Below are 20684 nucleotides of genomic sequence, written 5' to 3' on the forward strand. Positions count from 1 at the left end.
AGATGTCTCAGGTGGTTGGTGTCATTGTGGGTTCAGTCCCCAGTTGGGGCACGTACCTAGTTTGATCCCGGGTCAGGGAGCATATGGGAAGCAACCAATCGATGTTTATCACTCACATCAATGTTTCTCTCTCTTTCTCTCCCACTTCCTCTCCCTCTAAAATCAATGAATATATCCCTGGGTGAGGATTAAAAGAAAATATATATGTATCCCCTTCAACAGAAATCTAAAACACTTACTCTTAAACAAACTAGGTCCAGACCCTGGATCTTGGACCTTTTAGGTATCCAACAGCTTGATCATGAGAGAATGAGATATGTGCTCCCACTGGAGTGATCACAAGACAGCAGGCTCTACGCTCTGTCCTTCTGGGCCCCTTCAGTATTTAAAGTGCTAGCTTAAAATGCAGTTACACTACAAGGAAGGAGCAAGATTCAGAGCTCACTGACATTTTGATGCTGGTGGGTAGATGCAACATGTGGCGACAGCTGCCATTTCCTACAACCAAGGCATTTTTAAAGGACTAGACGTCATAGCCCTCAAAGCTGCTGAAACTGGAATGAAGAGAGTTATTATTACACCATCGCCCACACTACAGCTTTCCAGCCATCCAACTCACTCTTACACACTCCCATCAGAGCTTCTTCCTTCTCTTATGCCTTTTTCCTACGCAGCCTGAGATTTCAAATGGGGGACCCTTCATCAAGACAAATTTGGGGATCCTTTTTAAGGAATCCAGCTTGGTGATATAAAATACTGTCTCTTTTTCTCCTTTGAATTACCATGTAATAAATCAGTGGCATACTTATATCCAAGAAGCTTTATACTCCACTTCTCATAATAAACTACTGTTAACTTTTTTTGTCAGAGATCCTTCCATTCACTTTTTGAATGAAATAAGCCATTACAGATCAAGCTAAAGTCCCCATTCTAACCACGTGGCCCATGGCTCTTCTTGCTCTCCAAAGGGAGTGTTATACAGATTTTGTTGGCACTCTTCTAGTCATTTCACATATGTGTACTGAAATGTAAATTTACTTTAACTTTTTTTTCTCTTTAATATTCTTTAAACTTTGAATGTCCTGACCTTTCCTCTCATTGTAAGGGAGGGCAGTTCAAGCATAGATAACCCAGGGAAAACTAAAATTCTCATTTTCCTTCTGTCTTCAACCTTTTCTTAATTCAACTCTCATATCCACTGAGAAGAAAATTCATTTTTCTTTAGATGCATCTCTTCTCCTTAAGTCAATGAGTTTCTATCATGATGTTAATAAAATAGTGACATGACCAAATACAAGAAGAATGAATGACCTATGAATGGGCACTAGGATGCATGGGGAGATAAAATATGGGTAAATTAGAAAAGGAAAAACTCTCTTTCCCACAGTTCTAAACAGAATGGCAATAAAAGCATAAACAGAGCAATAGGATTCTTAATGTTCTGAAAAAATAAAAGTTTGAAAGGACACTGCACTTGGCCCAAATTCCTCTATTTAATCCTATTGATACTGGAATTTCTTTGTAAATTCTCTTTCATAATATCCTTTTTTTTTTAAGTAGTGTCACATCAACTTCTCCAGACTAAATAATTATCATTTCTTTCCCCTTTTCTCAATAAATGTCAAAGTTATAATGTATTTAAGACTTTTAAAGCTTCTTTGTTTAAATCCTGAGTTAATTTATGTACTCATATTTTGGATTCTAACTAAGCTAATCTCTATAATATATTAACAGAGTGGTAAAATTCATTTTTATGATATGATACATGTGAATGTTGAATAATTATTTTCTAGTATGTCTTTCCTCTTTGTTAGTTGGCTTTTTGCTCACTACATTTGTATTGCAGTCTTGCCTCACATTAATAAGTGTGCTAAAAGGATATGATAATATTTTTTAGCCAAGAGAGATTCTACATGAAATATTTTTATGACTTCTCAATATGGCAAATTTAGGCATTAAAGTAAATCTCTCTGTCACAATTAGCATTTAATATGGATTTCTGTATTACAAATAGACATATGTTACACTGTATTTATTTAAATAAATGTGAGTTTCCCCGGGGTTCACAGTCATTGTGACACAACTCAACATATTGACAGCCCCATACCTTTCCTAGCTGTTGGTTTTTCTTCTGTTTCATGGCTGTTGTTATCAACACGCTTACATGAATGAAATATTCCTTCTTACTTTTGAAGTTGACAGAGTCTAGAATGCCCAAGAAGGACCAATGGTTCAAAATACATGGAAAATCTATAACCCTGAGCAAAACTTGACCCATAATGACAAGTCCTTCTTTAGGCTAAGTCTTCTGGCTTAGTAACTGCCCTCTCTATGGCTTTGCCTTCTCCATCTCCATTGGAGGGTCTTGTTTTTTAACTTTAATGTAAGCCATTCAAATGGCCTCGAAAACTTGTCACATGTTCTAGAAAATATCCTGGTAAAAATAAGTACATAAGGATCTGATGCAATTTAAATAGAATAATGAAGTAGAAGTTACCCCAGAGGTCATCTAGTGTTATGTAATAGAAAGTTAATATGTGCTACAAGTACAATTTTCTAGTAGCCAATTTTAAAAAGTAAAAAGAAACAGGTAAGTTAATTGTAATAACATTTTATTTAATATAATGTATTCAAAATATTATTTTATTTGATTCCCATTTAGTCCCCCTATACCCTCTTCCTCCCTGCAGTCACCACACTGTTGTCCATGTCCATGAATCCTTTTTCCTCTTTGCTCAATCCCTCCACACCCTACCCACCCCCAGCTGTCATCCTGCTCTCTATCTATGCAAAATGCAATCAATATAAAATTGTAAATGAAGTATTTTACTATATTTTTTCATTCTAAGACTTCAAAATTCAGTATGTATATGTACTTTACATTTCTAACATTTGTCAATGTGGACCACATTTCAAATGCTCAGTGATAATATGTGGATAAGGACTATGAGAGTGGGCAGTGATGACTTAGACAATTTCCTTATTCTTTTAAATGTATAGCTCACATCAAGAGAGAACGAATGGCATACCCAGGGTGTTAGCTGGTCAGTGCCAGAGCCAGACCTCCACCCAGCACTCTGGTTCCCAGTTCAGCCCTCTTCTGTCTCTGTTTATAATTAGGTCAGGGGCTTCAATGAGGTTGGGAGCACTCAGTTAAGATAATAAAAATCAGCCTTGAACTAGGCACTTATCATGATTACCTAAAACAACCTTGCAGCATAACATTTTTATACTGTTTTCAGAATAATATCTGAAAGTTCAGAGATCATCAATTACCTCCAAAGTAGCCAAGCTTAGATTTGAAATCAGCCTGTCTGACCACAAAGGCTGCTTTCTTTTTCATACATCCAAAGCCCTTTTTCTCAAATCAAAGACCCTCTAAGACTGCAACTCCAAGTGTGGTCTGAGGACAGGCAGCATCCATGTTGCCTGGGAGTTATTAGAAATGCAGAATTTTGAGCCCCATTCCAGGCCTACACACTGCAATTTATGAAGATTTCAGGTGGGCCCTGACTGCTGTGGCTCAGTGGAGTGAATGCTGGCCTGTGAACCAAAGGGTCACCAGTTCAATTCCCAGTCAGGGCACATGCTTGGGTTACTGGCCAGGTACCGGTGGGGGACTCACGAGAGATAACCACACATTGATGTTTCTCTCCTTCTCTTTCTCCCTCCCTTCCCCTCTCTCTGGAAGCAAATAAATGAAATCTTTAAAAAAAAAAAGATTCCATATGGATTGTAAGAAATCTAAAACAAGTCAACAAAATTCTAAATCTCTCCATGAATTGAAATAATTTCCCAGGACAACAATAGATTTGTACCCTGTAGGCCCATAGTACCTATCTGTCAGAAATACCTTTTGGATTGATTTGAAACATGCAAGGAAAAGCCAGCTTGGCCCTTTTAGGTAGAAGATACAAGAACAAATTTTTATTTAAAAATGTGATTCCAGAACTCAGATCTTGAAACTAAAAAATGCTTCACCTTCTAGGACAGCACCTGCCTCCTTCTCTCTTACTCCCTTCTATTCTTCCTGTGCTGTAGGTATGTGAGTTTTTGCTCTCACCAAATTCACTGAGTGGGAAATGTTTATTTACCTGAGTGGGATTATGTTAACATTACACAGGGAAAAGTGATGCAGTGGTATCCTTATCACACACCAAAAGAAATTGATGGGCCTGATAAAATTGTCAGAACAAAGTAGTCCATGGCAGCGTTTGCAGATCATCATGCCCTGGCTCCCAAGAGGGCTATCCATTTCTTGCCATTGGGCTAATTCTAACTGGTGTTCTTAAAAGTGGCTCTTGTTATTGAGTCACAGGTTGATTGTATATTTATTCTGACCTTCTTCAATCACATTTTCACTATTTTCCCAATATTCTGAATATATTATATTAAATAAAGTATATTATTTAAATTAACTTTACCTGTTTGTTTTTATTTAATTGGCTTTTCCTATCATTCCACATGAAGCAGTTAATTAAGCAGATATTAATACATCTAGACATTCTGGACAGACAGTGATTAATGGTAGTAACACAGATCCTCTTGAAAAGCTGAACCTGTGTGAACCCTGTTTATTGCAGTGTTTTCCTTCTTCCCCACTTCTTAACTCAGTGGGGCATTGCCAGCTATTTTTGCCTGTTAGAAAACAACAGCGATGCAATGTATAATAGCAGGGCTTCTAACCAATATTTCATTGTGTCATCCAGGGACCACGCAAGCTGTGTGTTAAAGAGATGAACAGTGGCATGGCGAAGAAGCAGGCCTGGCTTATAAAGAACAAAATCAAGGCTTTCTATGCTGCAGTGGCGGCGGACTGTTTCAGGGATGGCGTCCGGAGTCTCCTCCAGGTAAGGCTAGTATGGAGGGAATGCGTACAGAGGCAAAGACAATTAACACTCCATGTTAGAGAAGTTCCCAGAGCAAGTGGCTCTGCCTAGGCATTCCACCATCAGAGCCCAATGCAGATGGTTAAGGAATTCGTTTTGAGTTCCTGGGGACAGACAAAGCTAAAACAAGAGCAAAGAGGCCCTATTGCCATGAACTATGAGTCGTCCACTGGAAATGGGAAACGAGGCTGCCCTCGGCCCACAGCTACATTCTGTCCCCGTGGTTACTGAAACGCAATTTTGTTCTGATGGTCAAGGCTATTCAGGCTCCTATTAAAACTTCAGACTATTTTTGCATCTACAAATGCTCAAGTCAGGCATTCTTTATCCTTTTTCTTTTGCAAATGGTCTAAGGGCAGTTGCTAAGCTAAATAAAAGTGTGGTGATGTGGACACAAAAATTTCTCTATTCTTCTAACTTAGCTCCAGAATGTTGAATAAAATGTAATAATCTCTGTGGTCCAACACTAAAACCCACAGTTCTACCATCTTTTCTCATTCATTCTTTCTTTTTCCTTTCCCTTCTAAAATAAGTACATAAAATTTTTCCCTTGTTCTGACCTTCATAATTCAGAGTGTTAGAGTTTCCTTAAAATAATCCAGGAGACTGGCTTTCTAATCATTGTGGCATTAACATGGTTGAATAGCCCTGATTGTACACACACCAAATGAATTATTTAGCTTTCAGAGTTGCTCTACACAGGGACTCAAAATTCCGAACTGCATCCAGGTAACTCTGATGTTTATGAAGGCAGAAAAGAAAAACTATTGATTAAAGTGTAATATTTTGGAGATTAAGAGTCCTGATGCATTCCTGTCTCTAATATCCCTGACAAACAATTGTGAAGTGGCTGAATATGCAGAGAAACAGTTTCTGAAAGTCCTGTTACCCCAATGAGCCTCTTTTCAGCTGTTATTAATTTGCTAAAACACGAAAATAGAGGTCATTGCAAGAAGCTGAGTTTTCCTTCATTACTGAGCTATTTTTCAGTAGCTCTTTGGTCAAATGTACTGGGAAGGTTACACAGTTAATGTAAAACTATCACAGAAGATTGAAAAAATAATAAAAATTTCCACTGGGAATAGGACATGTATAGAATAAGAACAGGGAGAGAAAAGACCTAAGTATGAAAAAACAGTTCATATATTAATCCAAAAGAAATTGTTTTAAAAAGGACAGTGCATGAATTTGTCCTGGTAAGTTTCTTCAAAGAAAAGTGGAGCAGAGAAGGGTCTCAGCAAAGGGAAGGACAGAGTGGTAATGAAGGGGAGTACTGCCGGTGATACCATTTGGGATAAAGCCTTCTCATCTAAGACATTATGGTATGAATCACATCTCCAAACTGTAGTTATGGAAAAGACTCCATCCATCCCTACTGCCATACATCTGCCAGCGGCCAAACGAGCTGTTCTGTTACCTGTACATTTCTAAGAGCGATATACCAAATGTGTTAGAGGCAGAGCTTATTTTAGGAACCCTCCATCAATGCCCATCTTCTACTTGCTACTGGCCTCTAAAATCTCCTGCTCTGAGCATTTGTTTCACTATCCCCATGGCCCAGGATGTTCTGCCTTCACTCCCACTGCCCTCCTTATCTTTACTTGTCAACATCTAACCAACCTGCAAGATCCAGAACAAATGCCGCCTCTCCCCATGAATCCTCAACTGGAATTCAAGGTCTCTTTCTTTATGCTTCCAGATGAGTTCCGGCTGCATTTGCACTTGAATTTTCCATTGTGTATATTTTGTTTCCTCCACCTATTCTAAGCTTCTTATGGCCAAAAAACATTCCTCACCATTGTCCCATGGCACCTAACATAGTACTTTGCTAGATTAAATTTAATTAACTGGAAGTCATACCCTGTCATTTCATGGGAGAATGAAACTTCTGCTATGGAAGATAGCTGTTAATGATACTGTCATGTAGAAAAGTTAGGTTCTGGAAACATAGCCCAGCTAGTCTTCAATAAATAATGTAAGTAGAAGTTTCAGTGACTTTGTATATATATGAATTTTACAAACATGGATTTTATTGCTACAGACATTATGGACATAACAGGTGGAAACGAGCTTTGAACCACTAAGTTATATAACACACATGCCAACAGTTAAGTCAACCCTCTCTTGATTTTAAGTTATTGAACCATTTTAATGAGTGTATCAGAAGAAATACAAATGACTGCTAATTTAGAAAAGCTACATTTCTGTCATCTAAAATCCTTTTATGGCTGAGATGATTTAGAACTAGTCTTTCTATTTTATGCCTGGGTATGGGCATGAGGGACATGCACTGAAGTCTAATCCAGTCTTCAGAATCATCAGAACACTACTTCAGTGCTCTTTTGGACAATAGTTTTCATTTGCTTTGGTGGTTTCCTGGTATGGTAAGGATTGTCTATGTGTTTATCGCCTCTGTGTAGGCCTCAGGCTTAGGAAGAATGAAACCAAACACTCTGGTGATTGGATATAAAAGAAACTGGAGGAAGGCTCCCTTAGCAGAGATCGAGAACTACGTGGGAATCATACAGTAAGTGATGGCTTTCAAGGCATGTTCTTGTTTATAAAGTACTAGCCAGGGCAGAACATGACAGACACTGGTTTACTAGATGAAATTGCCTGACAGGAGGACATCCCCCTGGTACTCTGAATTCCTTACCCAAGTGAAAACACACTGCCAATAATGGAACTTAAAGGAATCATAGCATCAGAGGAAACAGAGTGGGGGAGATTTGGCATCAAAGAAAAAAGGTAAATATGAAGAGTTACAACCTTAAAACCTATTTATGAGATTAAAAGCAAAGGCCAGCTAGGTAAGAAAAGAATTTCTTTTAAAACGGCTGGAATCTTGGATTAGCTGGTGTGCCCAATTCAGTCGTTGTCTTCCTCTGAGCCTTGGGTAACGTAGTCACCAGCCCAAAGCCTCAAGTCTCCCTTCATTGGCACAAGGGGCCCATATACCAGTTGTCTCTGCTACATAGCAGTGCTAGTGTATGCACAGAAAGTGAGTGTTAAGTGGTATGGTACATGACATCTGATATTTAAATATTGGAAGAATTTCGGGATAAAGGCAATAACCATAGGTGTTAAAGGATGAGCAGGCACCAGGCTCATCTCTTCAACATGAGTCATTCCATTTAATTCTCACAAGAAGACTTTGAAGTGAGTACTGTTATTGTTCCCATTTTATAAGTAGAGGCACAGACATTGAAAATCAAGTAACATGCAGAAAATGAGCAAGTTGTATAAGTCAGAACTGTAATTTCACCCCAGGACCATCTGAATTCAAAGTTTACACTCCTGACCACATGTTATGCTGCCTCCAGAAGTACACAATAGTACACACCCTGAGTATTGCCTGGTTTGGTTCCTTCCTTTGCATAAAAGTAGACAAAAGCTACACTTACAGAGAGGCACAGGTTGCCCTCAGTGACCATTCTAGGAAATTGGTCCTTTCTTCCAGGCTTGAAAATACTTAACCAGATTCACCCAAGGGAGGCACTACCAGCTCTAGACAGCATCTATCTTTTGTGTCAACAGCTCTGACAATGGAAGATTTCCTTGTTCCAGGGCTGATTTCACTCTGATTTTATATCAAAGGGTAAAGAACATGCCCTGAGTGGTCTGAAAAGTCCAGAATACACAGGAAAGAAATTCCCACTCATCAAATAAGCATATGCTCTGTGCCTCTACATCCTCTGGCCCCTGCTAGAACCAGCACACATTTATCATCATTTGGGGGAGATTTAGGCAACATGACAGAAGCATTCTAGTATTAGTTCTACTAAAAAAGAAGCATAGAAAATAATGTTTAATCTTCTGAAATTATATGCATTACTTGATCAAACAAATTCACTTACTCTTCCTAACATGGGCAACCTATGCATTAAATACATGCTCCCAAATTGTGTTCTGCAAACATGCGGAGTCCAGACACCACGTGCCACTCTCTGGCTCCTGCTGGTGCTCCCAGTTAAATAAGTTGAGCCTAAACCAGGAGATCAGGGTTAGAATTTTGCCAGGCTCAGCAAATAGCATTTTGATATGTTTAGAATCACAGGGTGCTGCTGACCTGATGTTCTTTGAAATGGGCTTAGATCTGCTCTCTACTATCCAGATTTGTCCATTCAATTTCATCTTTACCTTTGGGAGAAAAAAACAAGGTGAAGGGAAAAAATTTTATCTTCACTTTTGGGAGCAAAAAAAGAGGTGGAGTCTATAAGAAGAAATATGTAAATCTATAGTCACAGAGTCCATTATTTGAAACAAAATTAACTGGAACTATCTTCCAACCTCTACACTAGCCCAAACAGTTCTAGAATTTCAAAGGGACCAAAATAATTAAACCTAGTAATATTAAGCCAAAGAGACTTCTGACTTTTATACCAAATTAATAATTGGTCTCCTTGGTAATAAAGTTCAGTGTTAAGGTGGTTCAAATTTGTACTAGTGTAAAATTTGGCTGGCCTGGTAGCGTTAAATGGCCTTCCTACCACAGCAATGGTGTTAGTATAGGAGGAAGACCACCATAAATGATACTGCAGCATTTTTCTCTTTTGCATTTTGGCTTTGCTTTGTTGTATGATCTAAAGCAAGCACAGTATTATTGTTATCATAAAGATATTATTATAATAGTTTAGTATTTTAACATTTTTCTTTGAATAAAAGACTTTAAATGCCTGTAATATTCTAAAGTATGTTTAGTTTTAATGAGAATCTGTACTAGTTTTTGTTGGCTGCATTAACAAGTTATCTCAAACTTTGTGGTTTAATACAAATGTATTAGCTTACAGTCGTGTGGGTTAAAAGGCTGACACTAACTCATGGGGCTAACCTTGAGGTGTGGGCTGGGCAGTGTCACCTTCTGGAGACTCTAGGAGAGAATTGGTGGCCTTGCCTTTAAAAGCGTCCAGAGGCTGCCCATTGCTCTCGGCTCTTCCTCCACCTTCAAAGCCCTTGATGGGTCAAGTCCTTCTTATATCACATTACTCTAACCTCCTCTTCAGCCTCCCATTTCCACTTTCAAGGACACTGGTGATTACAAGGCCCATCCAGTCACCTAGGATAATCTCTCTACCTCAAGGTTCTTAACTTAATCACATCTGCCAAGTCCCTTCTGCCACATGAAGTAACGTATTCAGAGGCTCCAGGGATTAAAATGTGAATGTCTTTGGGGGTCTGAAATTATTCTGCCTAACAGAATCCAAATATGTTTTTGTGGAGCATATTGTCTGCTTTTTATAATCTAGGATGGCTAGAAATGAGATTTATCAGGAATGTGTGGCAACTTTTGCTAGAATGGATCTATTTTGTTAAGAGAGCATCACCTAACAGAATTTTGGATGCATATATGTGCAGTATACTGAACTATTTATATCATTGTGTGAAAATTCAGGTTTACATCAGCTATTGGAAGCTTGTTTATACGTAGTGAGTTCATCATAAACTGCACTGTTTCTGGGGGACGGTGACCCAGTGGAAAGGGTCCTGGGCTGCAGATCCACACACAGTGAACAAAGGAACTCCCAAGGAGAAAACTGTAAATGAACTCAAAGTACTAATTGGTTTGCCCTATATTTACAGGCAGAGAAAAAAATATTCTACAGGAATGTAGATAAAAGAGAGAAAGCCTTTCTGTCCCTTCTAGATTATCTAATTCCACTGGGTTGGGCGTAGAGAAGGCGCAACAGCTAACTTCAACAGCATAGAGTTACCATGAAAAAGTGTTGCTTCTAGTGTCTGTCCAAAGTCAATGGCGTAATTTCTTTAGAGAAACTGGAGACATTTTTAACTGGGAACTTGATGTCAGAAATGTTATAGGATTCCTCCTCAGTGGGTGAAGAAATTTGGTTGATAATTTTAAAGGGTTTTTGCAGTCTGCAAAGTTTCTGTTTTAAATATTTCAATAATTGTTTTGTTTACATTAGAATCAATTATTTAAAAGTATTTTATAAGCTCTTAAACAGAATTCTAGTTGATAGTATATTTGAATAAATCGGTTCCAGAGTAAAAAGTTAGTTACCTTTATCCAGAATACATTTTTTTAAAGGTATAAAAGGAACCCTGGCTAGTGTAGCTCAGTGGATTGAGCACTGGCCTATGAACCAAAGGGTCACTGGTTCGATTCCCAGTCAGGCACATGCCTGGGCTGTGGGCCAGGTCCCCAGTGGGGGGAACGTAAGAAGCAACCACACATTGATGTTTCTCTCTCTCTTTCTCCTTCCCTTCCCCTCTCTCTAAAAAATAAATAAATAAAATATTTTTAAAAAAAGGTATAAAAGGAGGACAAGCTAAAACAGAAAGTTATAAGTTCTTGGTAGTATTCTGAAGTAAATTTTCTTAGTTTAATTACATTAAAATCCTAGAGGCAAGTTCTAAATTTGTCCAAAGCTTGAGGATTAAAGAGTCATTTAAATCACTAACCACTTTGCTTCCACTTTCAGTGATGCATTTGATTTTGAGATTGGTGTGGTCATAGTCAGAATCAGCCAAGGGTTTGACATCTCTCAGGTTCTTCAGGTACAAGGTATGTACTTTCCTTATTGAATCAACAAACATTTATCGAGCCCCTACTCCATGGCTGGCGCGGAGTACTAGGTGCTGGGGATAGAGCAGTGCACAGTACAGACAAAAGCCTCTAACAACAAACAGAGCTGACGTTCTTGTGCTGACTTGAGGTTGGTACACTTCCCAGTGTTCTTCCCATCGCTAACACAAGTGGCCTTTGTCCTGATAACCAGAAATATAAAATAATCCATAGCTGTCATCAATTATTCTTCTTATCACAAAACCACAAAGCCAGCATCACTGAAAATAAACACCTTTGGTAAATTAAACTAGAAGATGTTTCAGAAGATGAAGATTAATTCTTTCCTTGGAAAACCATGTATTTTGTTTTTAAGAGTCTATGATCTAGTTTACAACTAACATGGAAATGAACCTGAATGCATCATGCTAGGAATCACTAATCGAAGTCCGAGGCAAGCACACTAATTCGATTAGTGATTCTGCTTTTTCCCTCTACATGATAGCAGGTCCATGTATACAGGACTTTTTTTAATTGACCTGCACAGTTCAATTGACCACAGTTCAACTGAACCTCACAGTTCAATTGACCCGCACAGTTCAAGGATCAGCTGTACTTGTTTAGTCTTAAACATACCCTCTAGTGTATAAAATAAAGAACACATCTAAAAAGTCACTGCAATATTAGAACAAAACAATAATCCATGGCTTATCTTTTACTTAACTTCACAATAGAGTCCACTGATGACACAGCACTAAAACAAAGGATTTTGGGGGTGCATCTTATGTAGCAGCCACAATATAGGTATCAGTGCCGAGTATAAAGACTGGTGAGAGTCTGCCTCTGTCCCCAATAGACTCACAGCCTAGTAATGGAAATGAGTATATGATTAGTGTGATGATGGGTATATTGATAGGGCATTGTGGGGAAGAGAGAAAAGGCATCTAACTCCAAGAAGGCTTCCTGGAAGAAATTACCTTGGTTTTGAGATCTGGTGGATAAGTAGGAGTTAACTAGGCAATGTTGGGGAAGAAAAAACTGAGTCTTGGGACTAGCATTTCTGACAAAGAGAAAAGCATCAGCAAAGGTGTGAAGGCATGGTAAGATGGAGGAATGCAATGTATGGGCCACCAAAAGCAAATTAGTGTTAGTTAAGTGAAAAGTTCAAGTAGACAATAGAAAATATGAGGCTGCTGATATAAGGTCCTGATTTTAAAAGACCTCATTTGCCATATTAAAAAAACATGGCTCATACTCCATAAGCAATGAGAAACTATTGAGATTTAAGTGAAAGAGTAATGTGGTCAAATTTAGGTTTTAAATCTTATACTCTTTCAATTATATTGGCATGGACTCAATAAGGACCATGAATGGAAACAGAGAGACAAATCAAAAAAGATTTTTATTTAATCAAAGCTAGAGAAGGTGACAGCCTAAACTAGAGCTATGGATGGAGAGAGAAGGATGGGAGTACTTTGGAGGTACAAAGAGAAGTATTTGAGGGTTGGGTGGATGGATAGGACATGAGAGAGGGAGAAGTGAAAAAAGATTCCTTGTGGTTCTACCAATGGAATAGGAAACACAAGAGGAGTAGGTTTAGTGACGGAATGCCTGGTTCAGTTTTAAATAATCTCCTCTGGGAAATTCTATTGGAAATGTGCAATAAGCAGTAAGATAGTCCTGGTCTTAAAGAAGAGTCATGAGCTTAAGATGTAGATTTAGGAGATATTATGGGCCATACTGTATTGCCCAAGAATTCATATGTTGAAGTCATCACCTCAGATCTGACTATTTGGAGATAGGATCTTTAAAGAAGTAAGGTAAAATAAGATTATTAGGGTGGGCCATAATCCAATAGGATTTATGTCCTTATAAAAAGAGATCAGGACACAGACAAACATAGAGGAAAGGGAGATGACGGCCATCTACAAGTCAAGGAGAGAGACACCAGAAGGAAACCAAGCCTGCCACCACCTTGATCTTGGATTTGTGGTCTCTAGAACTGTAGGAAATAAATTTATGTTGTTTAAGCCACTGAGTTGATGGTATGTGTTATAGCAGCCCTACCAAATTAATACAGGAGACATCATAGTGAAGGTGAAAGTTAAAAGTAGGACATTGGAAAATATAGCCAAAAGAGTGTGTGTAGTCAAGAGCCCTAAGGCACAGAAAAGGAGCAATCAGAGAAGCAATGAACCAGACATCCATGATGCCATGGCAGCAGAGTGCCCAAAATGGGAAGAATCATTAACATTGTCAAATACACTGCAAAGACTGGTGAATAGAATGTAATTGACACAACACAGATAATCTTAGTGAGAGTAATTCCTGTCAACCTGTATTCACAGAAGCCAGATTATAGTGGGTTGAGGAAAGAATAGGAGGAGATGAAGCAGAGAATGTGGATGTGGCCAGCCATTCTGAGAAGTTTAGATGTTGAGGAGGTTTACTACAGGGAGACCTATAGACCTTAGAATGGAAGACAGAGCCATGTTTTTAGACTGAGAAAGTGGGCCCAACAGAGTGGGAGAGGTTGAAGATGAAAGTTAAAAAAAAGTGTGGGGATGGGGTGGGGGCTGGGAATGACCTTGGAGTAAGATCCTGGAGGATCAGGAGGGGTCAAGAGAAAGGTGTGAACAGAAGAGTTGACCTGAAACAAAAGAAAAATGCTTCATGAAGTATGTGGTTTTGTAAGAGTGGAGTGATGAATTGAGGAGGATTGTGTACATTAGTCTCAATTTTTTTGAAGTCGGAGCAATTTGTCTCATTGTCCAGTTATTCTCCAGCAGCATTTGGCCTCCAGGGTGTATAAGGATTAGGGTTTTGCTGGGTAGGTCCAACAGAAAGGAAAGGCCTAGGAGGGATTTGAGGGTGCTGGCACCTGACGGGTCCAGATTCTACTTGGCCATTTCACGATTGTCTCCATCGTAACAGGAGGAAACATGAGTGGATTAGGTGAGTTCTCTGATGCAACCATTCTGGTGTGTTGTGAGGGAGAAGGAGAAGGAAAAGGAAACTAGAGATCAAGAGTTTGTATAGGACAGAGAATAACTATCTGTTATGTACACTCTATGATTATGTACAAAGAGCTTTAAAAGAATTGAGAACAGAGTCCATCCTATGCAATATTGTAGCATGAAGGTTATCTTTGGTATCTTCAATCTCCCAATTGGTATCTTCAATTTCCCTAAAAAGGAAAGCTAGAGAAGACAATGACATACATAATGAGAGACAGTTGTAAAATCTGAAATATGGGAATGGAACAAGGCTGTTCCCACCTGTTTCTTCAAAACCCCAGCACAGGGTCTGCCTGTCTGTGACAAAATAGACATGACATCGAGGACAATTGTAAGAACCTAATATTAAGAGACCTGCTGTGTTGCTAAATTTCTATATTTTACTTTAATTTTGGCTGCCTTTTGTGCTGTAATGTTTTTCCCTAAACAGTGAGAATAAAACATGCAACTGTATTTAGATTACATCTTTGCTTTGTATGCTATGTTGATCTCTTCAAGCTGAAAGATCTGATATAGCTAAAAAATATTGCTCCCACCCCCACTACTCCATCCACCAAAAGGCATCATCAATTTAGCTCTATACAGAGCTAAAGCAATACAGAAGCTCATTTTGCATGTAGTATTTCTGAAGGAATCCTGGCAGTGAACTGCATCCCCTTTTAATTTCCCAAGGGATGTATTTGATTTATATCAACTTTGATGTTTGAAATATTTCTGCTTCTTAGTCAAGAAAGGGAAAGCATAGTTGAATGCTAATAAAATAATTATAAGTACCAATTATCTAGGCTAAAAAAAACAATATTACACAAATACATGAAGAACATGCAGAAAAACAACAGCATAATGATAGAAATTAACTTTACACTGAATTTCCATGCATTCTTTTGAAGTTTATTTAATTTATAGCACAACCCTCATATTAGATTTTGAATTGGAAGAAATAAGCTTGTGTTTCATTATATTACACTGTAATACAAGGCTTAATAAGAGCCTGATAAATCTTAAGTATTGCATTACACTATGCTAATGATTATCATCATAGCTTTTCCAACACAGGCACCAAGGTGTCATCACAGATTATAATTTAAAGGAAATATTAGCAATTCAGAGTGCCCATATACTGTAGTTAATAAAGCAGTGAATAGAAATCAACTTTATAGGTAATTTGGTAGCTAATGACAATTATTTCTATTCTGTGCCACAGGCTTATGTGAAGAGAATAACTTTTTGTATAAATAAGATCGATACTCGTAACATTCTAATTTGTACTCTGCAGCAACTCATTCAATACTGGTGGCTGATAGCGTCTCTTAATAAATTAATTTATTGCCCAAAAACACAAAAACCTCAGTATTTCATGTTGTTCACTTCCCAGGGGTGTTTAGCAAGTTTGCCAACTTCAATAGAGAGTCCAAGTTATTCTGGTAAGAAATCAAGTGATGACATGTGGTTTGCAATAATTGTGATCAAGTAGTCCATGGAAGAACTGCACAATTTATGAGCATCTCAGAGCACAGGGATTCTGCTGTGTCTGAGGAAGTGGCTTAGCAAAATAGAGACAGATGGCGGTGCAGTGAATAACTACTTCATTGGGCGGTGGCCACTGCAGGACTGCTTCCTGCCTTTGGTTCAACTAGACTTTGCCCAGGCTACAGCACATTGATTCATGTGAGCGTTTACAGCGTTGAGTTGATTGACCAAAGGAAGAAGCATGATTTAATAATTAATAAAGAAAAAGGATGCTGCAAAGTGGGAGGGGATGCAGTTCCTCAGGGGGTTTCCCTGTTCTCCCTGGTGTTGTGACATCATTGACTGCTCTCTCTCCTGAAGATTCAGAGTGAATTGTGATGTGCAGACTCCTGACTATTTCTAAAAGATACCTTTTTTTAAAAAAAGACTGAGGATAGAACATTTGAGGCAATCTTAGCACTAAATTGAATTTCAAAATATGGTGACTCCAGCTAGTTACCATACAATCAACTTATAAAGCACATGAAAATAGAATAACTACTATTCAAGTGGTTTGGCATTTTTATGAAGATACAGCTCAGGATTCACTGTTTTTACTGTAAGAACTGTTTGGGGTTATGTATGAACAATTGGTTATAAACTCACTCAACAGAGAGCCTAAAGCCTAACCTTTTTCATCCAACATTAGGGATTCTCCTAATCTTAGATTGAGAGAATGGCAGGATTACACTCTCTCTCTAGTATTGTGGCTTTGCAAATTATGATGGAGTATGGAATTATCTAACATGGAAAATTAAAATTTCCACCTGATGCACAGGTGGTAGCCTTTTCCAGGGAAAGGACCCCTTTCCTTGCCCCTCATTCTTCTGACTAATGCCACCTGTCCTACCTTTGGCCCCTTCCAGCCTGGTTTATACCACCAGTACATTAGCACCTCCTCTTATCCCTCTGTGTACAGCATTAACTCCACTTTTTCCAAACATTGTCTTTTGTACCTACCCCCCCACACACACATTACTCACCTCATCCCTGACAACTCTCCACTTATTTTTTTCCCTTTCTAGAGGAAATACTTTCAAGTGTTTTGAGCTGTACTAACAGTGCTGACCTGTTCTTTTATTTCAACACACTATTCTTGGGTACTTGTTATAGTGGTACGAGCAAAGAGGTGTGGGGAAAACTAAGAAACTGAGAGAGGGAGAATGTGAAGTCTAAACATAGGACTCTGACAAGCCTGGGCTCAAACCCCAGCTTGACACTTGTTGGCTGTGTGACCTTAGTCAAATTATTTACCCTCTGTGTTTCACTGCGCATTTCCACATTGGAATAATTATAGTGCCTGCCATATAGATTTACTATTTTGCACTAAAATATACGATGGCTGCCACGTGTTCAACACTGTACAGTGGTACCTCAGGACCCTTCCAGAGATGAAGCATTTTCTCTTGGGGGGCAGTGCTGTGACTCATACCAATTCCAGCTCATGCAACGAATCCCAAGCAAGTGCCGAGGGCTGAAACATTTTTTTCTCATCAAAATGCCACGAGTACAGAGTTTGACGAGATCTGAAGCAGATGAGTGCCAAGGTGTGACTGTGCTTGGCACAAAATAAAGTCGCAGTAAACAGTGGTGATAAAGTAGAGCCCACGCTGCCCTTCAGCAGTTTGCCGTCTAGTGGGGTGGAACAGGCGTGAGTCTTCCAAATGCTCTGTGTCCCTTGGCAATAAAGTGGAAGCAGAGTATTGCAGAAATGGAGAGCATTATGTGAATTTCTCTGATTGGGAAATTTGGGTGGGGGGCGCGGTTCTTCAAAAAATGCAGATTGGGTGTTCCTTCAACTGGCAGATGCTGGCAGTCAGAGCATGTCACCGAAGAACAATGGTAAAGAGCGGCGAGCACCAGAGCTGGAAGCAGAGGGCTTGGGTGGCCGACTGTGCAACCCTGGGCAAATCACTCGAATTGTCTGAACCCAAGTTTCCTTTACATTAAAATGGGGAGACTATTACCAGCTCTGCCTGCATCCCAGTATTGGCATGGGGATCAAATTAGATACCACGTGGAAAGGCTTTGTGAACCCTGAAGGTCACAAAAGTAGTATGGTAGTGACAGTAGCAGTGATGAAGTGAGTTGTTTTTATTGTCAGCCCTGTGGAAATCAGTTTATGTCTCTCCATTCTACCTGGATCACCTGCCTGTGCCTAATGGTCAGCTTGCCCCCTCCTGTTGAAAGAAATGTTTGACGGAGTCTGCTCTTGATTTCTTTTGCACACATAGGCAAACAGTATACCAGATAGATAATTCAGAACAGAGCATCAAAACATCCCTTCTACTTGGTGCTGAAATGAGAGGGGAGGGAGTACGCAGAAGGAGGCTTTAGATCACCTACAAAGTGAATAATGAAGAATTAACTCTAATGAGAACTTGTGAAATCACTGTGCCAAGGATCACACCACTGTGTGGATCTGAAAATTCCAGATGGCCAAGCAAGCAGATTTTAGCCTTTAGAATAGCCTCTGTTTCTGTCATCTTTGAGGGAACTGTCAAAACTGACTCATTCAAGCAAAGTCTGGCTTTGTCCTTCAGGCCTGGGAGTTTGCAGCTCATGCTGTCCAGCATGGGCTGTGTACCCACCTTCGAGCAGACTGTTGGAGCAGCTCCCAGTGTACTCAGCCAGCTGACTCTGTTACAAAGAAGGATTTATCTTCTGTTCTCCTTTGTCCAAACTAGAGGACAAAGAGCATGGCAACTAACTGGCCAATCACAGGGTGTGCTGGAGCCAGCCAAAAAATGAAAGCAAGTGAACCTCTTCCCCACCTGTCCTTACAGTTGCCCCCAAAGAAGCTCCCAAATATGCACCTTCCAGATGCCTGAAAAGAGCAGTTACTCTACAGCTGCCCCCTGCAGCACCCCAAAATGTGGATAATAATAGCTGGGGGACTGTCACCCAGGGCCAGGATGATGCTGATGTTGCTACTCTGGGCAGCCTGATATATGTACCTGAATCTTTAGGGTCCTTCCCTTTACAACGATATGTTTGAGGGGCTATAGTTTGGGAGAATTAACTTGGCATTATCCCACATGGTTGAGAGTGTTTGCGTTCCTCTGATGATGAAGAGCTGGAAGTTAATAAGACAACTCTGACATAACAGCAATAAGCCAAAAGCAAAAGGTCTTCCATGTTGGAAATATGCGGGATTTGGAATCAAGCAGACCTCTTTGTAGTTGAATCCTTTTACTTGCTGTGTAAAAGCAGACATCAGACAGGTTAGTCACCTTTCTGAGCCTCAGTTTCTTCATCCACAAAATGAGGATTATCACAGTTACTATTTCAGAGTTGTTTGCCAAGGAATAACATGCACACATTCCTGGCACCTGGAGAGTGTATAATAAATAGTAACTGTTAAAATAATTCCCAGGCTTTCCAAAATACTCAATTTGCTTTGCATGACTAAGCCCATTTCCAGGAGTTGCATAAATACACTGCCTATAGAATGTACTGGTTGCTTTGCTTTTTAAGGAGCTCCAAAGCACTACACAAGAACTGTCATTTACTCTTTTTGCAATGCTAGGAAAATGGGGAAGGGTTACAGTTTTCCATTTCACAGATAGGAAATCAGAGGCATAGAAAAAGTCAATGACTTGCTTAATGTCACATAAAGCCAGCAGCAGAGCTATAATCGGTCACGACCCCCAGTGCAATGCAGCTTGTATTCACTTTTCAAAAGTCAGGGGTAAGAAACTCCTTTCTGAGCTTTAATACCATCAGTCTAATTTCTCAGATTTTCTATAGCTGCTGATCTTGAGAACCTTTGAAGCTTTGGGGAAATCACATGGCTGATTTGACCTTACATCTCATGCCACTGGCAAAAGATTAATTGCTAAGACCTGGAAAGGGGCCAGACGATTCCGTGTAGCTGAATAACAGCACTGTCTAGGGATGTGAGTGTCCTGACAGATTTAGTTAGTGCATAATTGATAAATCTAGAGTTTGTATAGCTTCGCTTCCCAGATAGATGAGGCAACAGGCTCGGAGGGTTGACATTTGCAGAAGCCTTACCAGTGTTTTGTAACATTGAATCTAGGTTTTCTACTCTCTGTCTCAGAACATTGCTCCTTTTCTAAGGCTCTGTTCTCAGCAGACAAGAAGATGAGGGGATCTGACCAGAGGCGCACTGTGCTCACTGGAAGCGGGAATGCCCACCACTCTTCAGCACTGTCCTACGACCACTCTCAAAGTCTTTATTTACCCTGCTCCAGTGCAAGTGAGGCCAGAGAAGACTGTAACACATCACACAGCAGCTAGTTTTTCATCACAGTCAGAATCCCCAAAAGATAAAAGGCAGCCAGACACAATGTCAAAGTTTGGATAGTGGGTCTGAACCATGGACAGGAAATTCTGCACAGCCTGTTATTCCAGACTCTAGTGTCATGAGACCCTTTTTAGCAATCTGAGCCCAGACAAGCACACAAACATCTTAGCTTTGGTTGCTTTTGCTTTGGTCACTCACTCCAGAAAGTATTTTGTTTATCGGGAAGAATTGGAGGTGGACATTTGTCACCATCATTTGTATTCAGAGCCCATAAATTTTACTGTAAGGTTTGGTTACCTTTCCTTAATTCCTGTTCTCTAGTCTTATGTTTCGATTCGGAAGGCATTGTTGTGCCTGCTCTACACCCAGCATACTTCTGTAGTTCGGTCGCTTCCACCTGGAAAATACCTGACTCGGTGGCTCAGGTCAGAAAATCAGCGGCTTTCAGTATATAAGATCTTGTGTACAGTGGGTCT

The 20684-nt window shown here is 39.6% G+C and overlaps 1 protein-coding gene across 7 annotated transcripts in view; it reads left to right on the forward strand.

Annotated features, from left to right (window-relative positions):
* Positions 1-20684, forward strand: part of SLC12A1 (solute carrier family 12 member 1) — an 82536-nt gene that overhangs the window by 45520 nt on the left and 16332 nt on the right. For all 7 annotated transcript variants that reach the window (XM_045822701.1, XM_045822703.1, XM_045822706.1 and 4 more), the window contains 3 exons: positions 4710-4850; positions 7310-7416; positions 11330-11412. In XM_045822701.1, the coding sequence (XP_045678657.1) occupies positions 4710-4850; positions 7310-7416; positions 11330-11412 (331 nt within the window). The remainder of the gene's footprint in view (positions 1-4709; positions 4851-7309; positions 7417-11329; positions 11413-20684) is intronic.

Source organism: Phyllostomus hastatus, unplaced genomic scaffold (assembly GCF_019186645.2).
Source record: "Phyllostomus hastatus isolate PE091 unplaced genomic scaffold, TTU_PhHast_1.1 phas_scaffold_501, whole genome shotgun sequence".
Lineage (NCBI taxonomy): Eukaryota > Metazoa > Chordata > Mammalia > Chiroptera > Phyllostomidae > Phyllostomus > Phyllostomus hastatus.